We start from the raw sequence: 18162 nt of genomic DNA on the forward strand, positions 1-18162 counted from the left end.
ACCACCTACATGTGACGTCTTTGTCACAAAGATAAAAAAGGCCCTGTGGTTCTCCTTCTATTGTGTGTGTTGTTGTTGACTCATTCCAGAATCTCGGAGTGGTGGCGATGAATCATAGTTGTTCTCTCTCTCTCCACCCCTCCCCCCCCCCCCCCCCCCCTCCCCTCTCCCTCCCTCTCTCTCTCTCTCTCGCCCAGGTGTCGTACATTTATGGGTTAGCGGTGTTCGAGGACTACCTCTACGCCACCGCCCACGCTGACCCCTCCTCCAAAGGGGGGGAGCGTTGGGGGCGCCAACGACGACAGTGACGCGGCGGAGGAGGAGGTGGAGCTGCTGCAGATCCATAGGTTCAACAGCACGGCGGAGCCCCAGTGGACCCTCCTCGCCAGCCTGGGGATTCCAGGGTGCTGCGGGTTTACCACAGGCTGGCTCAGCCCAAAGGTATACCGACCGGGAGGGGAGGGGACGGGACGGGACACTCTCTGTGTTATAGATGTTAAAGGGATTGTGACATTAAAAAAAAGGTTTTGGAATTGTTCTTGTTTTTTTTAGGTTTTCTAATCTCAATTGCACCCAAAAAACATGAACTTTTAACATTCAGTAGATTTTCTGTGATCTGGGGTTTTCTGGCTCAAACAGGTGCTCTGATTTGCCGGCAGTAAGTGACATCACTTACTGCAAATCCCATATATGTCAATGGGATTTGCCAGCAGATGTCACTGTTTCACTGTGTTGCCTGTTTTCATTGTAGCTCAAAAGACCCAAAAAACCCCAAAGAAAACTTCAGACCACAGAAAATCCACTGAATGTTCAAAGTTCAGGTTTTTTGGGTGTAATTGAGGTCATTAAACCTAAAAGAAAAAAGAAAAAGGAAAATAAATGAAAATGAATGTCATAAAACCTTTAACACATTCAGGACGGGGTAACTCCTTTTTGGTGTTAGCATTATGCTATGCTTTTAGCTGTTGAAAAACAGCTTGTAGGTCTGCTATTTTTGAAGAATCGTGAAAAGTGACATGAAAGTGTTTCTGAGAACGACTGACATTATTGAGATAGAAAAACATAGCTTTTTTAAAGAAAACAGTCAGGATGTAGAAGACATTTGTAAAAAGGTAGCCAAAAGGTATACCGACCGGGAGGGGGCACTCTCTGTGTTAGAGGTTAACACATCCAGGACGGGAACACCCTTTTTGGTGTCTTAAGCCATTTAGGCCTGACGTCAAAAAATAAATAAATGACAGTTTTCTGAAAAAACCTTATGTTTCTGGATCAGAGGTGCTCAATATTTCATGTCAAGGACCCTAAAAAATATGTAATATGCCCCCCAACTGAAAATATGTACCATGTTCCAGGGACCTCCCCCCCCCCCCCCAGAAGCAAAGATTTGAGTTAAAATGTTCACTCTGTAACAATATATATTCGAAGATTTGAGGCACATTTTCACGATTTTTCAAAAATAGCAGACCTACAAGTTCATAGTGCGGCACTCGGTGCCACGCTGTGAGCTTGTAGATCTGCTATTTTCCAATAGCTAAAGTATAACACCAAAACGGGTTACATATACATTTTGGGGTCCTTGACATCAAATAGTTGTGAGCACCGCTGAAAACCTTTGTAGAATCTGGGCTCAGGTCAAAATGGGTTAAAACACGGGTTAAAACACTGTCAAACTCTTCATCTAACAGACGTGGGGTCCATGTTATACAGTGGCTGCTGTTAGCTGAGGGTGGAGAAGAAGAAGGAGACATATGTTGTGATTGTTTCATATAAACCCCCCCCCCCCATGTATGCACTGTCTCTGTCTCCTCTGTCTTCTCCTCTGTCTCTTGTTTCTCTGCAGTCAGGACTCACGCGTGTCCCTTGTTTCTCTGCAGTCAGGACTCACGCGTGTCCCTTGTTTCTCTGCAGTCAGGACTCACGCGTGTCCCTTGTTTCTCTGCAGTCAGGACTCACGCGTGTCCCTTGTTTCTCTGCAGTCAGGACTCACGCGTGTCCCTTGTTTCTCTGCAGTCAGGACTCACGCGTGTATCTTTGTTTCTCTGCAGTCAGGACTCACGCGTGTCCCTTGTTTCTCTGCAGTCAGGACTCACGCGTGTCTCTTGTTTCTCTGCAGTCAGGACTCACGCGTGTCTCTTGTTTTCTCTGCAGTCAGGACTCACGCGTGTCTCTTGTTTCTCTGCAGTCAGGACTCACGCGTGTCTCTTGTTTTTCTCTGCAGTCAGGACTCACGCGTGTCTCTTGTTTCTCTGCAGTCAGGACTCACGCGTGTCTCTTGTTTCTCTGCAGTCAGGACTCACGCATGTCTCTTGTTTCTCTGCAGTCAGGACTCACGCGTGTCTCTTGTTTCTCTGCAGTCAGGACTCGCGCATGTCTCTTGTTTTTCTCTGCAGTCAGGACTCACGCGTGTCTCTTGATTCTCTGCAGTCAGGACTCACGCGTGTCCCTTGTTTCTCTGCAGTCAGGACTCACGCGTGTCCCTTGTTTCTCTGCAGTCAGGACTCACGCGTGTCCCTTGTTTCTCTGCAGTCAGGACTCACGCGTGTCCCTTGTTTCTCTGCAGTCAGGACTCACGCGTGTCTCTTGTTTCTCTGCAGTCAGGACTCACGCATGTCCCTTGTTTCTCTGCAGTCAGGACTCACGCGTGTCCCTTGTTTCTCTGCAGTCAGGACTCACGCGTGTCTCTTGTTTCTCTGCAGTCAGGACTCACGCGTGTCTCTTGTTTCTCTGCAGTCAGGACTCACACGTGTCCCTTGTTTCTCTGCAGTCAGGACTCACGCATGTCCCTTGTTTCTCTGCAGTCAGGACTCACGCGTGTCTCTTGATTCTCTGCAGTCAGGACTCACGCGTGTCCCTTGTTTCTCTGCAGTCAGGACTCACGCATGTCTCTTGTTTCTCTGCAGTCAGGACTCACGCGTGTCCCTTGTTTCTCTGCAGTCAGGACTCACGCGTGCGAGACGGACGCCTACGGAAAGCCTGGGGGATGCTCCCACGTCTGCCTGCTCAGTGGCAGCTACAAGTCCAGGTCATGTCGCTGTCGAGCAGGACACAGCCTGGGCCCCGACGGACAGTCCTGCAAAAGTGAGCATGTTATTTTATTTTTTTCCACCACTTACAGTACAGCCATATGAGATGTGACAATACCGAAAGGTGGCAAAGGCTACTTTTCATTTTTGAGAAGCTCTGTCTGTAGATAATATTTTGGTATGATAACCCTTCCTAAGTGGTAGCTAAATTGGTGTTATCAGCTGATAAAGGTACCCTCCCCCATAAAAAAAATATATATATCATTAAATTGTCACTTTAGAAATGTGCAGATCCCCTGTATACACTGGTTTGTTTGCTGTTGAGTGATGTCACTATATTGCTGTTCATTTCATTGGCCCGTTTGACTGTCAAGGGTTCAGCCTCCAGGAAGAAACCCTAAATACAAAGTTAATACACCATTGCACATAAAAACGACTTTGAGGTGTCTAATGAAGTACTGCCACCTAATAGACACATGAAAAACTGGAAAAATACAACAATTGTGACACTCCCTCTTTAAACAGGACTTTGGTATAGCTTTTGTAGCTGCAGTCGAAGCCAGATCATCTTGGGATTGTAGCTTTCTAGGTTGTGTAGCAGCTACACATGTCGGGTGTGGCTAGGGGTGCAGTACTTAGTTTAGACCGTTTTTGCTTTAGACTAGTCATTGGTTAGACCAGTCATTAGTCCTACAACTACAAATCTCAAACCCTCACCCTAAACCTAACCTCCCACGGGGCATCACACCTAAACCTAACCTTTAACCCATGTCTAACCAATGACTAACTAGTCTAAACTAAGTATGCACCCCACCTAAACCTAACCTTAACACATGTCTAACCAATGACTAGTCTAAACTAAGTATGCACCCCACCTAAACCTAACCTTAACCCATGTCTAACCAATGACTAACTAGTCTAAACTAAGTATGCACCCCACCTAAACCTAACCTTAACCCATGTCTAACCAGTGGCTAGTCTAAACTAAGTATGCACCCCACCTAAACATAACCTTAACCCATGTCTAACCAGTGACTAGTCTAAACTAAGTATGCACCCCACCTAAACCTAACCTTAACCCATGTCTAACCAGTGACTAGTCTAAACTAAGTATGCACCCCACCTAAACCTAACCTTAACCCATGTCTAACCAGTGACTAGTCTAAACTAAGTATGCACCCCACCTAAACCTAACCTTAACCCATGTCTAACCAATGAATAAACTAAGTATGCACCCCGTGGCTATAGGTATCTCCATGTCTCTGGGGGGGGGGGGGGGGGGGGGGGGGGGGGGGGGGCAGGGGCCTCCGTTTGAAAATGATTTTCCGCTATCGACCCCGTCGCAAGATCTGATTCATTATTGCCATAATGTAGTTTTAAGTTTGTCTGCGTTCGCCTGCTTGCCCTGATCAATCTGTGGACATTGTGTAGATGACAATAAAAAATAAAAAAATAAACCCAGAAGATCAAATTGATGGCACCAATCCCAGGCTAGGCCCCGACCACATTTCGATCGGGGGGGGGGGGGGGGGGGGGGGGGTAACGAAGCAGCGACTGGCGCGCCCTGACACGTTTGATTTATCCCCCCCCCCCCCCTCCTCCTCCCCTTCACTTTCTTAGATGTTCTGATGACACCACAGCTCTCTCTCTCTCTCTCTCTCTCTCTCTCTCTCTCTCGGCATAATGAGACTGGGTGACTAAATGGCGGTGCTTCCTCAGTGCCTCACACACACACACACAGCCAGCCCAGCCAGTCACGCTGGGGTTTTGATATCTGGGTCTCTCCGTTGTTGCAATGCTTAATTGTCTCCCGGGTAGAGCCGGTCTCGTCCCTCACAACAGGATGATAAATTGAAGCGAGGCATGTGTGGTCCTCACCCCCCCCCAGCAGCCCAGTGTCTCCTGGGGTAGAGGGGAGGGGGCTGGGAGCCAGTCGAGGTCTATGCCTCTCTCTCTCTCTCTCTGGAAGCCCCCCTCAGCTTCAGTCCCAATCTCTCTCTCTCTCTCTCTCTCTCTCTCTCTCTCTCTCTCTCTCTCTCTCTCTTTGCGGACGATCCCCATGGAACACCAAGGCCCCCCGAGTGGCTGGTGGTGGGCCGCCAGAGGAACTGCCTCAGCTTTCTGGGTCTCTCTCTCTCTCTCTCTCTCTTCTCCTCAGATGCCATGCTATTTTAGATCAGTATGTGTGTGCGTGAGCGTGTGTGTGTGTGTGTGTGAGAGTGAATGTGTGTGGGAGAGCGCAGCAGACTTAAGCCAACTATATCACCATTGTCTGTGTTTGCTCAAGCATTGCCCCCCCTTTCCTTTCCTTTCCTTTGCGTACTGTCAGGGTGGTTATACAGCAGAAGTGTGATTGAGGGGGGAGAGGATAGCCATTGGCACTGATTAGTGGCTCCATTAAGGTGAATGGATGGCCCTGGGCCTGGCTCACAGATAAGAACAATGCGGCCCGGTAAAGAGGCTTTAATGCTGGGATCAGCATTGATGAATTGGACCAATTAATTGACAATACGAGTATAAAAAGAAAAGCGCCCCTGCTTTAATTCTCCTACCTTTTGTCCAGACACGTGCACACAAAGAGGTGGCTTGAGCCACTGACACTTTACCTGTCTGTAAAAAAATCTGCCCTGTCCATGAACGAATGCAGCATTTACTATGGTGAAAGAAATGGAGAGTATGCCCCCCCTTTTCCATGCCATACCCAAATTAAGGCAGCATTTGGGAGAATTGCCCTTTTTCCCCCGAATCCTCCTGAACTTGAACGCAGCATTTTGACGCTGAAAGAATGTGTTGCTCAGTCTGTGTAGAAGTCCACATTGTACACCACATCTTCTTCAGCTAAAGAGTGTGTGGTCTGTGTTAGAAGTCCACATTGTACACAACATCATCTTCAGTAGCTAAAGAGTGTGGGGTCTGTGTTAGAAGTCCACATTGTACACCACATCATCTTCAGTAGCTAAAGAGTGTGGGGTCTGTGTTAGAAGTCCACATTGTACACCACATCATCTTCAGTAGCTAAAGAGTGTGGGGTCTGTGTTAGAAGTCCACATTGTACACCACATCATCTTCAGTAGCTAAAGAGTGTGGGGTCTGTGTAGAAGTCCACATTGTACACAACATCATCTTCAGTAGCTAAAGAGTGTGGGGTCTGTGTAGAAGTCCACATTGTACACAGCATCATCTTCAGTAGCTAAAGAGTGTGGGGTCTGTGTTAGAAGTCCACATTGTACACTGCATCATCTTCAGTAGCTAAAGAGTATATATATAATTGATACTCACTAATGATCATGATAAAATGGCACATTTTTTTTCTACTCAGTCTGTGTCTCATAGGAGGGCTGGGCAGTTCAGAAACCCGTCCACCAGTGACATCATCGTTAGGCAGATTTTCTTTAACAATATTTGTTTTACAAAAATGTTTAGATTTTTTATTATCGTGGGAACGATGGCTTCCATTTTCACATTGCAACTTTTCAAGACTAGAAAGCCTGCCGTTTCTATAATAGCTTGGATTCCCCATGGATTCCACATCGACGATGTCACTGGTGGACGGGTTTCTGAACTGCCCACAGTCCTCCTATGAGACACAGACTTGAGTAGAAAATAATTGTAGCCATTTTATCGTGATTATTAGTGAGGAGTCGGACTAGTATATAAAGATAGGTTGAAAAGTGGTGAAGTGGTCCTAACACCCGCATTAATTTCTACTTGCAAAAAATAGATTTAAACCTTACTACTACTTTGTACTACTAGGACTAAGACTAAAAAAATATGTTATTTTTTTTTTTTTTTAATAAAGTTTGATGAAAAATTTATAATTAAATAATGATATAATAATATAATAAATTAATAATTTACATTTTGGGGATATCTTTCACAATAATGAATAAAACATGTTCTAGACATTCTAATGATCACAAAAAAACATATATTACAATTATTTTACCTACTTTTATTAGGGTAAAGGTCAAAAGTCTTAGGTTAAAAATGTTCAAAAAAAGTCAATTTTTTTATTTGTGTGAATTTCAGCCTCTGTGGGGGGTATTTATATGCAAATATCATGACCAATGGCATTGAAATGGCATTGCAATGAACATCACTGATGACGTTTAGGTGAAAAAAAAAAAAAAAAAAAAAAGCTAAAGCTAAAAAGCAACGCTGGGTCTTAGAGGGTTCAGGTGGTTGCACAATGCACACTGGACGCGTCTTTCTGAAAACCCCCAATGGAGAAACGCCGCAAAAAAATCCTCGGAACGCGCTCTTGTGTGCTGCAGGGGGACCTTTTATAGGGAATTTCCGCTCCCGCCGTTCTAACATTCCCGGCACGTCCGTCCCGGCTCTTTTTGTGTCCTATACATACACAGAGCCCAAAAACGACCTATTCCTGTTCTACGGCAAGGGCCGGCCGGGCGTGATCCGGGGCCTGGACATGAACGTCAAGTCCAGCAACGAGCACATGGTGCCCATCGAGGACCTGGTGAACCCGCGCGCCATCGACTACCACGCCCAGTCGGGCTACGTCTACTTCGCCGACACCACCAGCTTCTTCATCGGCCGGCAGAGGATCGACGGAAACAGCCGGGAGACCATTCTCAAAGACGGTAGGGGAGGAGACGACGACATTTCAATTGCTTTTTTTCCAGTATAACCCATTTTGGGTTGGGAACCCCTTTTTGGTGTTAGCATTACGTTGTGTTTTAGCTGTTGAAAAATAGCAGATCTACAAGCTCGTAGCGCGCCACCGAGTGGCGCGCTACGAGCTTGTAGGTCTGCTATTTTTGAAAAGTCGAAGAACGACTGACAATAGAAACATAGGGCTGTATTTTGCGTGTCTTAAAGGTATATTCAGTGATTTCACTTAATTCAAATAACACTTATTTTTTTGTTTTGTTGTGATAATCCTCCCTACTATAGAGTGTGCTGGCCATATAAGGAGTTCCTCCCTGTCCCCAGTTAACCCCTGGGGGTCAAAAAACCTTAGGTTTCGTTTTTGACTCTCTATCCTGATTGGACGAAAGGCTGGGTCCCACAGCCAAAAACGAAACCTAAGGTGTTTTGAGTGAAATCACTGAATATACCTTTAATTACCAGGTCTCCCTAACTTGAGTAAACTTAAGACCTGGAGGCGTGATCAATGCCATTTGGGCTATTCTGAGTGGCTAAAGAGCATTGATCACGCCTCCAGGTCTTTAGTTTACTCAAGTTATAGGGAATAAGACCTGGTACTTAAGACACGCACAAATACAGCCCATAGGGTTTTCAGAAAACTGTCAGCGTGTAGAAGACATTTTTTTAATCTGATCTCAGGTCAGAATGGTTTAAAAAGATGTTTGCATGTAATGGCTTATATACAAAAGCACAATGTTTTGACGATGCTGTACACCGCCGGCTCCGTCGTGTGTACCTTTTTTTTAGCCTTCAGTCGCAAAAAGTAATTTGCATTATAATGCATCAGACCACTAGCTTCCAAAAATAATAAATAGCGCGGTGAATAATGTGCTGTGCCTCAGGTGGCCCCTGCTGCATTGAACTGTGTTTTCTGGCAGTGTTCCTATTCATAACGTCACGTCTGAATATGAAATATGAGAAGGACCAGCAGGAGCTAGCTTTGGATCGCCGAACAGTGTTTTTGCGTTGAAATGTTCTTCTCATTGTTTCATTGAACAAAGGAAAAGGACTCCCACGAGCTGTTATTATCCTTCCACTTGGAATATCTTTTTTATTGGGAACGTTATGGAACACAGACCTTCATCGAGGTTGTCTAAAGGTCTGTGTACCGAAACATTGTTCCCAATAAAAAAATATATAATTCTAATTGCAAGTGACAGTGACAGTTTACGTGTCCTTTCTTCTACAATGAAACCGCTTTATGGTCTTTTCCAAAGCACCTAGGTGTGCAGAAGTGCTGCTCTTAAACTGTGCCTCCCCCTGGCCAGCCGGTGGCGCCTGATGGAGGGGAAAGGAACTGGTTGGAATAACGTGTTCCTTCCACGCGCTATACGTCCAACCAGGGAAACTCCCCCCTGTCAGGTGTAAAAGGAGCAACTTGGACACTCTCAGGCATGAAGGAAGCATGAGTTCAAGTCCGTTGCTCTCCCCTTGTCCCCCATATATGGGGACTAGGTTGGTGGAGGGTGTGTAGAGCCCAGGATCACATTATTAGATGATTGACACAGGAGTGAAAAATGGGTTACAAAATTGTTGGATATTTCATTAAAATCTACAATTTTTTACGTGAAAGTAGAGGATCAGAGCTTCAAAATGAGGAATCATTTGCTTGCAATCAACACACTTCTTTCTGAAAAAAAAACAAGTTCTGGGAGATCATGAGGCTCCATGGATTTTCTCACTTCATCAGCTCAGAATACATCGTAAAACCATTAAGCATAACCATAAACAGCATTTATTGGAATCATGCGTTTCTGATAAAGAAATCTTGCAATAAAGCAAGATACTTCACACAAGCTCAGATTTGGCTGTCACTTTTTTCTAACCCGGGGGTCATCTTTCCACAGAAGGGATATAGCAGAGGAATTACGGTAATTGGATTTGTATTTAACCCATTTTGGTGTTAGCATTATGCTATGCTTTAGCTATTGAAAAATAGCAGATCTACAAGCTCATAGCGCGCCACCGAGTGGCGCGCTACGAGCTTGTAGGTCTGCTATTTTATTTATTTATCGAAGAACGACTGACATAGAAACATAGCTTTTTCAGAAAACTGTCAGGATTCTGAAGACAATTTTAGAATCTGATCTCAGGTCAAAATAACCATAACTGCATTTATTGGAATCATGGGTTTCTGGAAATAAATATGAAGCTTCACACAAGCTCAGATTTTTTCAACCGGGGGGTCATCTTTCCACAGAAGGGATAGAGGAGAGATGATTCATTTGATCTGTATTTAAATTGCAGATCTGGACAACGTGGAGGGCATCTCCGTGGACTGGATCGGGAACAACCTCTACTGGACCAACGACGGCTACAGGAAGACCATCAACGTGGCCCGCCTGGAGGGCTCCGCCCAGACCCGGAAGACGCTGCTGGAGGGAGACATGTCCCACCCCAGGGCCATCGTGGTGGACCCCCTGAACAGGTCAGGAAAGATATATATATATACCGGCCTCACATGAGACCTGCAGCTCAGTGGCCTTGTGTGGTTAGAGTGTAACCGCCCTGAGACTGGGAGGTCTGGTGTGAGTGGACTGGTCTGTAATCTGTACCCACCCAGGGAGGAAGCACGAATGCTAGCCTCCAGAGCCCTTTACATTTCTCTCTCTTATACAACATGACGGAGCAGAGAATACGTTGGAGGTGTGGTCAGTGGACATGGTCAAACACGGGTCTTATGTAAGAATAGGTCATCTGACAGACAACCAACAGGTGGAAGCCTTGCTTCCCAGTATACTGTGAGGTAACAAATGGGACGCTAGCTGTGATGACTCATGTGAATGTAGTCGAGACAGTTTAGTATTGTCATCTTCATAATTACCATTACAGGTTCAATCCCTGGCCCGGGTCATACCAAAGACTGTAAAAATGGGACCCAGTGCCTCCCTGCTTGACACTCAGCATCAAGGGTTGGATTGGGGGTAAGTCCCTGTGACATACTATAGCGTCATGTCCAGGGGGTGAACTTGTACATCAAGCTGCCTCACGCTACAGAAACAGGAGATAGGCTCCTGCCCTATGGGCCTCATGGCTACAGAAACAGGAGATAGGCTCCTGCCCTATGGGCCTCATGGCTACAGAAACAGGAGATAGGCTCCTGCCCTATGGGCCTCATGGCTACAGAAACAGGAGATAGGCTCCATGCCCCTATGGGCCTCATGGCTACAGAAACAGGAGATAGGCTCCTGCCCTATGGGCCTCATGGCTACAGAAACAGGAGATAGGCTCCTGCCCTATGGGCCTCATGGCTACAGAAACAGGAGATAGGCTCCTGCCCCTATGGGCCTCATGGCTACAGAAACAGGAGATAGGCTCCTGCCCCTATGGGCCTCATGGCTACAGAAACAGGAGATAGGCTCCATGCCCCTATGGGCCTCATCGCTCGGCAAGGCTACTTACTTACTCACATGATACATGCGTGGTTGGATAGATAGATACCCTCATGTGGTCTAAATCAAGATGGAGATATAGTAATTATATATAACAAAAAGGCTTGCTTTGATGTTTGGTGTCGGTTTAATTTCAACACTTTTACCAATGTCTACCAGTATGAATCTATAGTGCAGATCTTGCTATGAGAGAAATAAAGAGAAAAGACGAAGAAATGCTGATTTCTCAGCAGGGGCCACACTTTCAAAGATGAAGGATAACGATAAAAAACGCTGGCCCACATTAAAATGCTCCAGGATTTCCAGCCGTACACATCCCGCCAAATTCTTCAGACGGCATCATTGAGCGTAAACTAAACTGTAGTACAATCTTTTGATATTACCATAGAGCTTTCAGCTATTAGCTGTTCAGCTGCCTTCGAAAAAGGCTTGGGATGAGAGATTGAGATAATGGTCGGTCCTTCTCCGTGATTGTTGATGCTTGGCACTCTGCTCTGTTTTTTAATTAGTTCCCAGATCCTGAGAGAAATCGTCTCGCGATGTTGTTTTCACACCCTACATTTAACAGATAATGATGACTTCAAAACCATGAAGTGTGAAGAATAGGATTTAATGCTGTTGTTGTTGTGGTTGATTTTCCTGTGTTTTCCACACAATGATTCATAACAATCCGGAGCTTATATATGACTGACATCTGACTGCTGCCAAAAGTGACACATGCGACAAGCTGTTGTGCATGTTTGTGTGTGTGTGTGTGTGTGTGTGTGTGTGTGTGTGTGTGTGTGTGTGTGTGTGTGTGTGTGTGTGTGTGTGTGTGTGTGTGTGTGTGTGTGTGTGTGTGTGTGTGTGTGTGTGTGTGTGTGTGTGTGTGTGTGTGTGTCGGCATAAATGCAAAAATCCTAAGCTAAACCTTTTGCCTTAAAACTGGAGTTGATCCAAAAGAGACATAATTCACCTGACAGAGGGCATGCACAACAATGTCTGCAAAGCCCTTATAGGTCAGGATGTTTCAGATGTTGACAGTGACAGACAGGTTTTTGACACTGTTTTGACACAGTCACACTTTAATAATAATATAGTTTCAAGACCGATCAGTTGAGAATCTTCCCCTTGCGGTTTAGCATCATGTCGTGCTTTAGCTTTTTAAAAATAGCAGATCTACAAGCTCATAGCGCGCCACCGAGTGGCGCGATACGAGCTTGTAGGTCTGCTATTTTTGAAAAATCGAAGAGCGACTGACATTTCTATAATCTGATCTCAGGTCAGAATGGGTTACTCAGACCAGTGTGTGTCCAGTGGAAACCTCGTTATGAATCTGATCTCAGGTCAGAATGGGTTAAAGAGGTGAGAGGCAGGGCTGCATAGTGCCGACTGACCGAGGAGAGACAGCTCTCAGGTTTATTTGTCATGTGTATAGATATAGTATAAATTCAATGAAAATTATTTTGCTCAGAGCACTCTCAGTCTTACATGCACAGGACATAAACAAACATATATAGTGCAAGAAAAAGACGAAAAAAAATGGAAAAGAAAAGTGCAAGTGAAGTGACAAAACAGTGCAATACAGTTCAAGGTCAGCTGTTCAGCAGCCTGACTGCCTGAGGGTAGAAACTGTTACTGAGACGGGTGGTGGTACGAGATTTGATGCTCTGGTAGCGTTTTTTGGAAGGGAGTGGTTTGAACAGGGTATTTGTGGGGTGGCTGGTGGTGTCTTCCATGATGTTGTGGGCTTTTTTCATACCAGCGAGTGGTGTAGATGTTATGGAGAGACTGGGTAATTCTGTGCTGCCGATGATTTTAGCTGCTGTTTTAACGGTCCTCTGCAAACCTGTTGCAGTCCTGAGCGGTCGTGTTACCGTACCACACCGTGATACAGCCAGTTAAAGGTATTATGACATTATTTATAACATAATTTTAACAACATTAAAAGTCTTGGCCATGGTCCTTCAAACGTGTCTAAAAAGTTTGAACACTCAACTCCACTCCAGTATTTCTTGCCAGGAGTTTTTGTGTGTGAAAAACACATTATTTTAGCCTGTAGATGTCGGTAATTCCCCCTTTTCAGTCAACTTGGTAGGAACGTCACCGCCAAAAATAAAATTCATCCACCTAGAGCGTGAGTTTTCATCTAGACCAGTTGGTATCCAGTGTAAGGACTTGTGTTGATTGGCACAGCCAACAACAGAGCAGATTGATTTTTCTCTAGAAGCCATTATTAGTAAGTATTACAAAGAAACAAAGTCGCGGTCACAATGAGGAAGTAGGGAGGAGAGGGGCGGAGAAGAGAGGGTAGGCAGGGAGCAGAGGGGAGGGGGCGGAGGTTTAGCAGGGATCTACGTATATGCCTGCCGTCCAACCAGATGAGACATTTTTGCATAATTATTCACAAAAGTCCAGACAGCAGAGAATACACTGAATGTTCAAACTTCGTTTATTTTTGGTGAAATTGATGTCAAGAAAAGCCAAAAAGCCAAAAAATCTACAAAAATGTGTTTTAAATGTCACAATCCCTTTAAGACACTTTCAATTATACAGCGATAAAAGTTCACTAGTCCTTTTGTACTTTGTACTCTACCGCGTAAACCGTGCTGCAGCGCTGCCCACTTCACAACAAAGTAAATGACCGATTCAGCCACAAGTTAATTCTCTGTCTCTTGCCTTGTCTCTGCCCCCTCCATGTCTGTCTGACTGACTGACTGCTAGCTCCCCTTAACACTGCCGGGAAATAGGATTCTGGTGGTATCATGACATCCCCCTTTTGTGTGGAAGAGTTAATCACTTTCACATTGACCCTCCCACTGGACAGCAATTGATTAGAAAAAAAGGGGGTGTTTTTTAGGGTCTTCTTGTGTCGAGGAACCAATCGGCATGCCGTCAGACAGGTTCCTTTGATCTCTTATCTGTCTCTGCTGGAATGGGTGTCTCCAATCTTGTCTCTGCTGGACGGACGTCTCCAGGTGGAAATGGCGGTGGAAACCTCCAGCTGATTTCCTTGACTATGTTCTCTCCGTCCACTGGTATTTTCCGCACCGCTTGCCGTCCTCCAGCCTGTGTTGAGGCTGATAAGGCTTTACTCCACGCTGACTTTAATCCATTTAGGCCTGACGTCGAAATTTATAAAATGTCTTCTAAATCCTGACCGTTTTCTGTCAGGATTTGCACCACATTTTCACGATTTTTCAAAAATAGCAGACCTACAAGCTCGTAGCGCGCCACTCGGTGGCGCGCTATGAGCTTGTAGATCTGCTATTTTTCAATAGCTAAAGCATAACATAATGTTTAAAACACCAAAAGGGGTTCCCGTACAGAATGACTTAAGCCACTCCATCTCTGATGTTAGCTCTCTCTCTCGCTGCACGCTTCATAAAACTCACTCGCGGAGGAGAGAGAAAAAAAAAGGAAGAAAAATATAAATCCATAAACAAGAAATCCATTTGATTTGAGTGGTATACTTTTATTTCAGGTTTTTTTGGTTGGTCGTCGACACAAGTTTGTGTTTCTTGTTTGCCTGCGTGCGTGCGTGTGTCTCTGTATGCATGTCACTGTGTGTGTGTGTGTGTGTGTGCGTGTGTGTGTAGAGTGTCCATGCATGATGTGGATGTCATGGGTTGTGAAGTTGACTGCATGCATGGGATGTTCATTTGAGTGTCGTTTAATATCACCTCGGTTAGTTTTCAAAGCAACGTTGCGTGCGTGCTTGTTCGCTCGCTCGCATGCGAGTGCACATGAATGCGCGTGTGCATGTGCGCACCGACTGTACAGTATGTGAATGTCGTGTGCCTCCATGCATGCATGTGCTCTGTTGCATATGTGCATGTTTGCGCGTTAGCGTGCGTGTGTCAGCCGAGGCTGAATAATTCATGGGGGTCATAAAGATGAGTGGTGGAGACAGAGAGGGACTCTATTCCTCTTCATGTAGTCGTTGCCTCCGCCATGCAGGCTTTCCATCATTGATGAGAACACATGGAAATCCCCCCGAGGCCCGGTTTACCACAGAACGGATCACGTCAAATCGTTGACCCGATCACTTTGCAAATACCACCGCCGCCGCGTCTCTGAGGATCACACCGGAGCTTAACTCAAGCTCATCGTCGCCGCCACACATACAAGGGACTTATTGTCTTGGTGGTGGCGTCGAGACGAGTCGACCGGATTTCCTTTTATTTATCTTTTTTTTCCTCCGGTTTCTTTTCTTATTTGTTTTGTTGCATTGATGCTCATAAGAGGAACGGCGCTATAGCTGTTCATTTCCGTGGCCCACAGGAAGCGTAGCCTTTTTTTTTTTGGCTGACATTCTGGGACATTCTGTTGTTTGGATTTCACTGATAGGTAGTGTAGACTTTAGGTCTAGACTCTATAGCAAGACCACCTGTCAGAACTCATATGCAAAGCACTCACACTACTGCTTTTTCTTTTTTTTTTACACAAACAACTATATGAACAAAAACAATGCATCCTTGTGTGTGTGTGTGTGTGTGTGTGTGTGTGTGTGTGTGTGTGTGTGTGTGTGTGTGTGTGTGTGTGTGTGTGTGTGTGTGTGTGTGTGTGTGTGTGTGTGTGTGTGTGTGTGTGTGTGTGTGTGTGTGTGCATGTCTCACTGTTCTCAGGTTGCATATTGATATACTATTAAAATGAGATTAATGAATTTCAAAGCCTCTATTTAATTAGATAAAAAATGTTAATCGAGTCCCGGCCCTATAGGCTATATATATATATATATATATATATATATTATGTTATTGTGTTATATTCTGTTGTAGCAAAACAAATCAATCAATGCATTGCCTCATGTCATCCTCACGTTGCAGTGGTGGGGCAGCGGTGGCCGAATGGTTTGCGGAGCGGTCTTGATATCGTGAAGGTCGCTATAGTTCGTATCCCCGGACCGGCACGTTAAAATTACCACCGCTGAAGTGCCCCTTGAGCAAGGCATTGAACCCCTACCATGAAATGTTCTATGAGCAGGGCCTGGCTGTAAACAAGTTCTTGAGCTTAGTCCAGTTACCCTGGGTAAATATTAGGGCTGCAAATCTTTAGGTGTCCCACGATTCGATTCCGATTCTTGGGGTGACGATTCGATTCAAAAACGATCTTTTAGATTTTTCCGATTCTCGATTCAAAAAATATTTGTTTCCGATTCTAAAGGAGTTTTTTATTTTTATTAAAAACAATTACATAGAATTTTAGCATGATCTACTCCAGTCTTCTGGCATGAAAGCAGAGTACATTTAGTAAAAAGCTTGTATAATTGTAAAGGTTTTATCAACTGAATGATTTAAACACACAAAGAGTAAGAACATGTCTCATTTATTTAGCTTGCACAAATTTGAACCAGTACAAAAGTTACAAAATCTCTTCTCACTTAATACCAGAACAATACATTCGTATTAAAACAGGTGTAAAATAAATACAATTGGCAGGCTTAGCTTAGCTGTAGTAAATGCACTATGCAGAAACCCAGGCCATAATGCATTGCTTTTTTTTCTTTTTGCACAAATGTACCTGTCAGGTACAGATACATTTGTGCAAGAAAAAAAAAAAGATCTTTGGAAAATGAGAATCGATTCTGAATCGGACAGCATTAGAATCGCGATTCTAACTCGAATCGATTTTTTTTGCCAGCCCTATTAAACATAGTACCTTTCCTTTCCTTAGTCCAGTTACCCTGGGTAAACATAGTACCTTTCCTTTCCTTAGTCCAGTTACCCTGGGTAAACATAGTACCTTTCCTTTCCTTAGTCCAGTTACCCTGGGTAAACATAGTACCTTTCCTTTCCTTAGTCCAGTTACCCTGGGTAAACATAGTACCTTTCCTTTCCTTAGACCAGTTACCCTGGGTAAACATAGTACCTTTCCTTTCCTTAGTCCAGTTACCCTGGGTAAACATAGTACCTTTCCTTTCCTTAGTCCAGTTACCCTGGGTAAACATAGTACCTTTCCTTTCCTTTCCCTTTCTGCATGTCATCCTCCGGTCCCAGCTGGATGTACTGGACCGACTGGGAGGAGGACGAGGTGAACGACAGCATCGGGCGCATCGAGAAGGCCTGGATGGACGGCTCCAACCGCCGCGTCTTCGTCACGTCCAACATGCTGTGGCCCAACGGGCTGACGCTGGACCACGCCTCCCAGACCATGTACTGGTGCGACGCCTACTACGACCACATCGAGAAGATCCACCTCAACGGCACCGGCAGGATGGTGAGCGCCCCACGTTAATACTCTGGCAGCAGATTTAGATTTTTCGTTTCTTTGTCAGTCTTTTGAATAGTTTTCATTTAGTCTAGTCTAGTTTTAGTCGACTAAATGTCTTGGGTTTTTAGTCGACTAAAACTACAGTTGATTTAGTCGACTAAAATGTATTTTGGTGGTGCATTGATGCCGTCGTAAGGACTGTTTTTACACTCGCTGAAAATAGCCGATCTACAAGCTCGTCGATCTGCTATTTTCAGCATGCAAACAAGCGTAAAATGTCCACTAGTCCCTTCCTAACATTTTAGTCTAGTTTTTTAATTTGTTGACGAAATTGTCAGTATAATTTAGTCTTAGTTTTAGTCATCGTAGCTTAGTAATTTAGTTCAGTGGGAAAAAGGTAGTCGACAAACATTTTTCGTCTTAGTTTTAGTCGACGAAAACAACATTGCTCTGGCGGGGGCCAAGACGGAGGTCTCCGTCCTTTTAAATAATTACGCCCCAACGCCACAGGACGGAGATTAATCAGAAGACGGAACATTACTCGTTTCATAACAGAGCGCACCTCTCCTCTACAGCCTGGGAGCGTCGATTGGGCCAGAGTAATCTAGTAAGAGAGTGCTGACACGCTTTGATCTCGCCGCAAAGCGGGCGCCTATGGGCTATAGTTCCAAACATTGCTCCTATGGCTGGAACTATCCCATTGAGATAGAATGAGCACTTCCACATTCCATTGTTAACAATGAGAGTCAACGGGAGTGTCACTACTCTCTTACTAGATTACTCTGGATTGGGGCAATGACATCTGCACACAAACAAACATGACATTACTAGTCTTTTGGTTCTGCTGGATCCCTTCTGCGCTATAGTCACACCTTAAAGGACAACTT

At 44.9% G+C, this 18162-nt stretch overlaps 1 protein-coding gene across 1 annotated transcript in view; it reads left to right on the plus strand.

Annotated features, from left to right (window-relative positions):
* The window catches only part of LOC310867033 (low-density lipoprotein receptor-related protein 1B-like), a gene marked incomplete at its 5' end in the record, with an annotated part of 569593 nt that overhangs the window by 166880 nt on the left and 384551 nt on the right, over nt 1-18162 (plus strand). The window contains 7 exon segments of the mRNA XM_083776826.1: nt 198-269; nt 271-394; nt 397-441; nt 2935-3078; nt 7388-7624; nt 9939-10119; nt 17062-17281. Of these exon segments, the coding sequence (XP_083632952.1) occupies nt 198-269; nt 271-394; nt 397-441; nt 2935-3078; nt 7388-7624; nt 9939-10119; nt 17062-17281 (1023 nt within the window).

Source organism: Protomyctophum parallelum (genome assembly GCF_964188405.1).
Source record: "Protomyctophum parallelum genome assembly, chromosome: 11".
Lineage (NCBI taxonomy): Eukaryota > Metazoa > Chordata > Actinopteri > Myctophiformes > Myctophidae > Protomyctophum > Protomyctophum parallelum.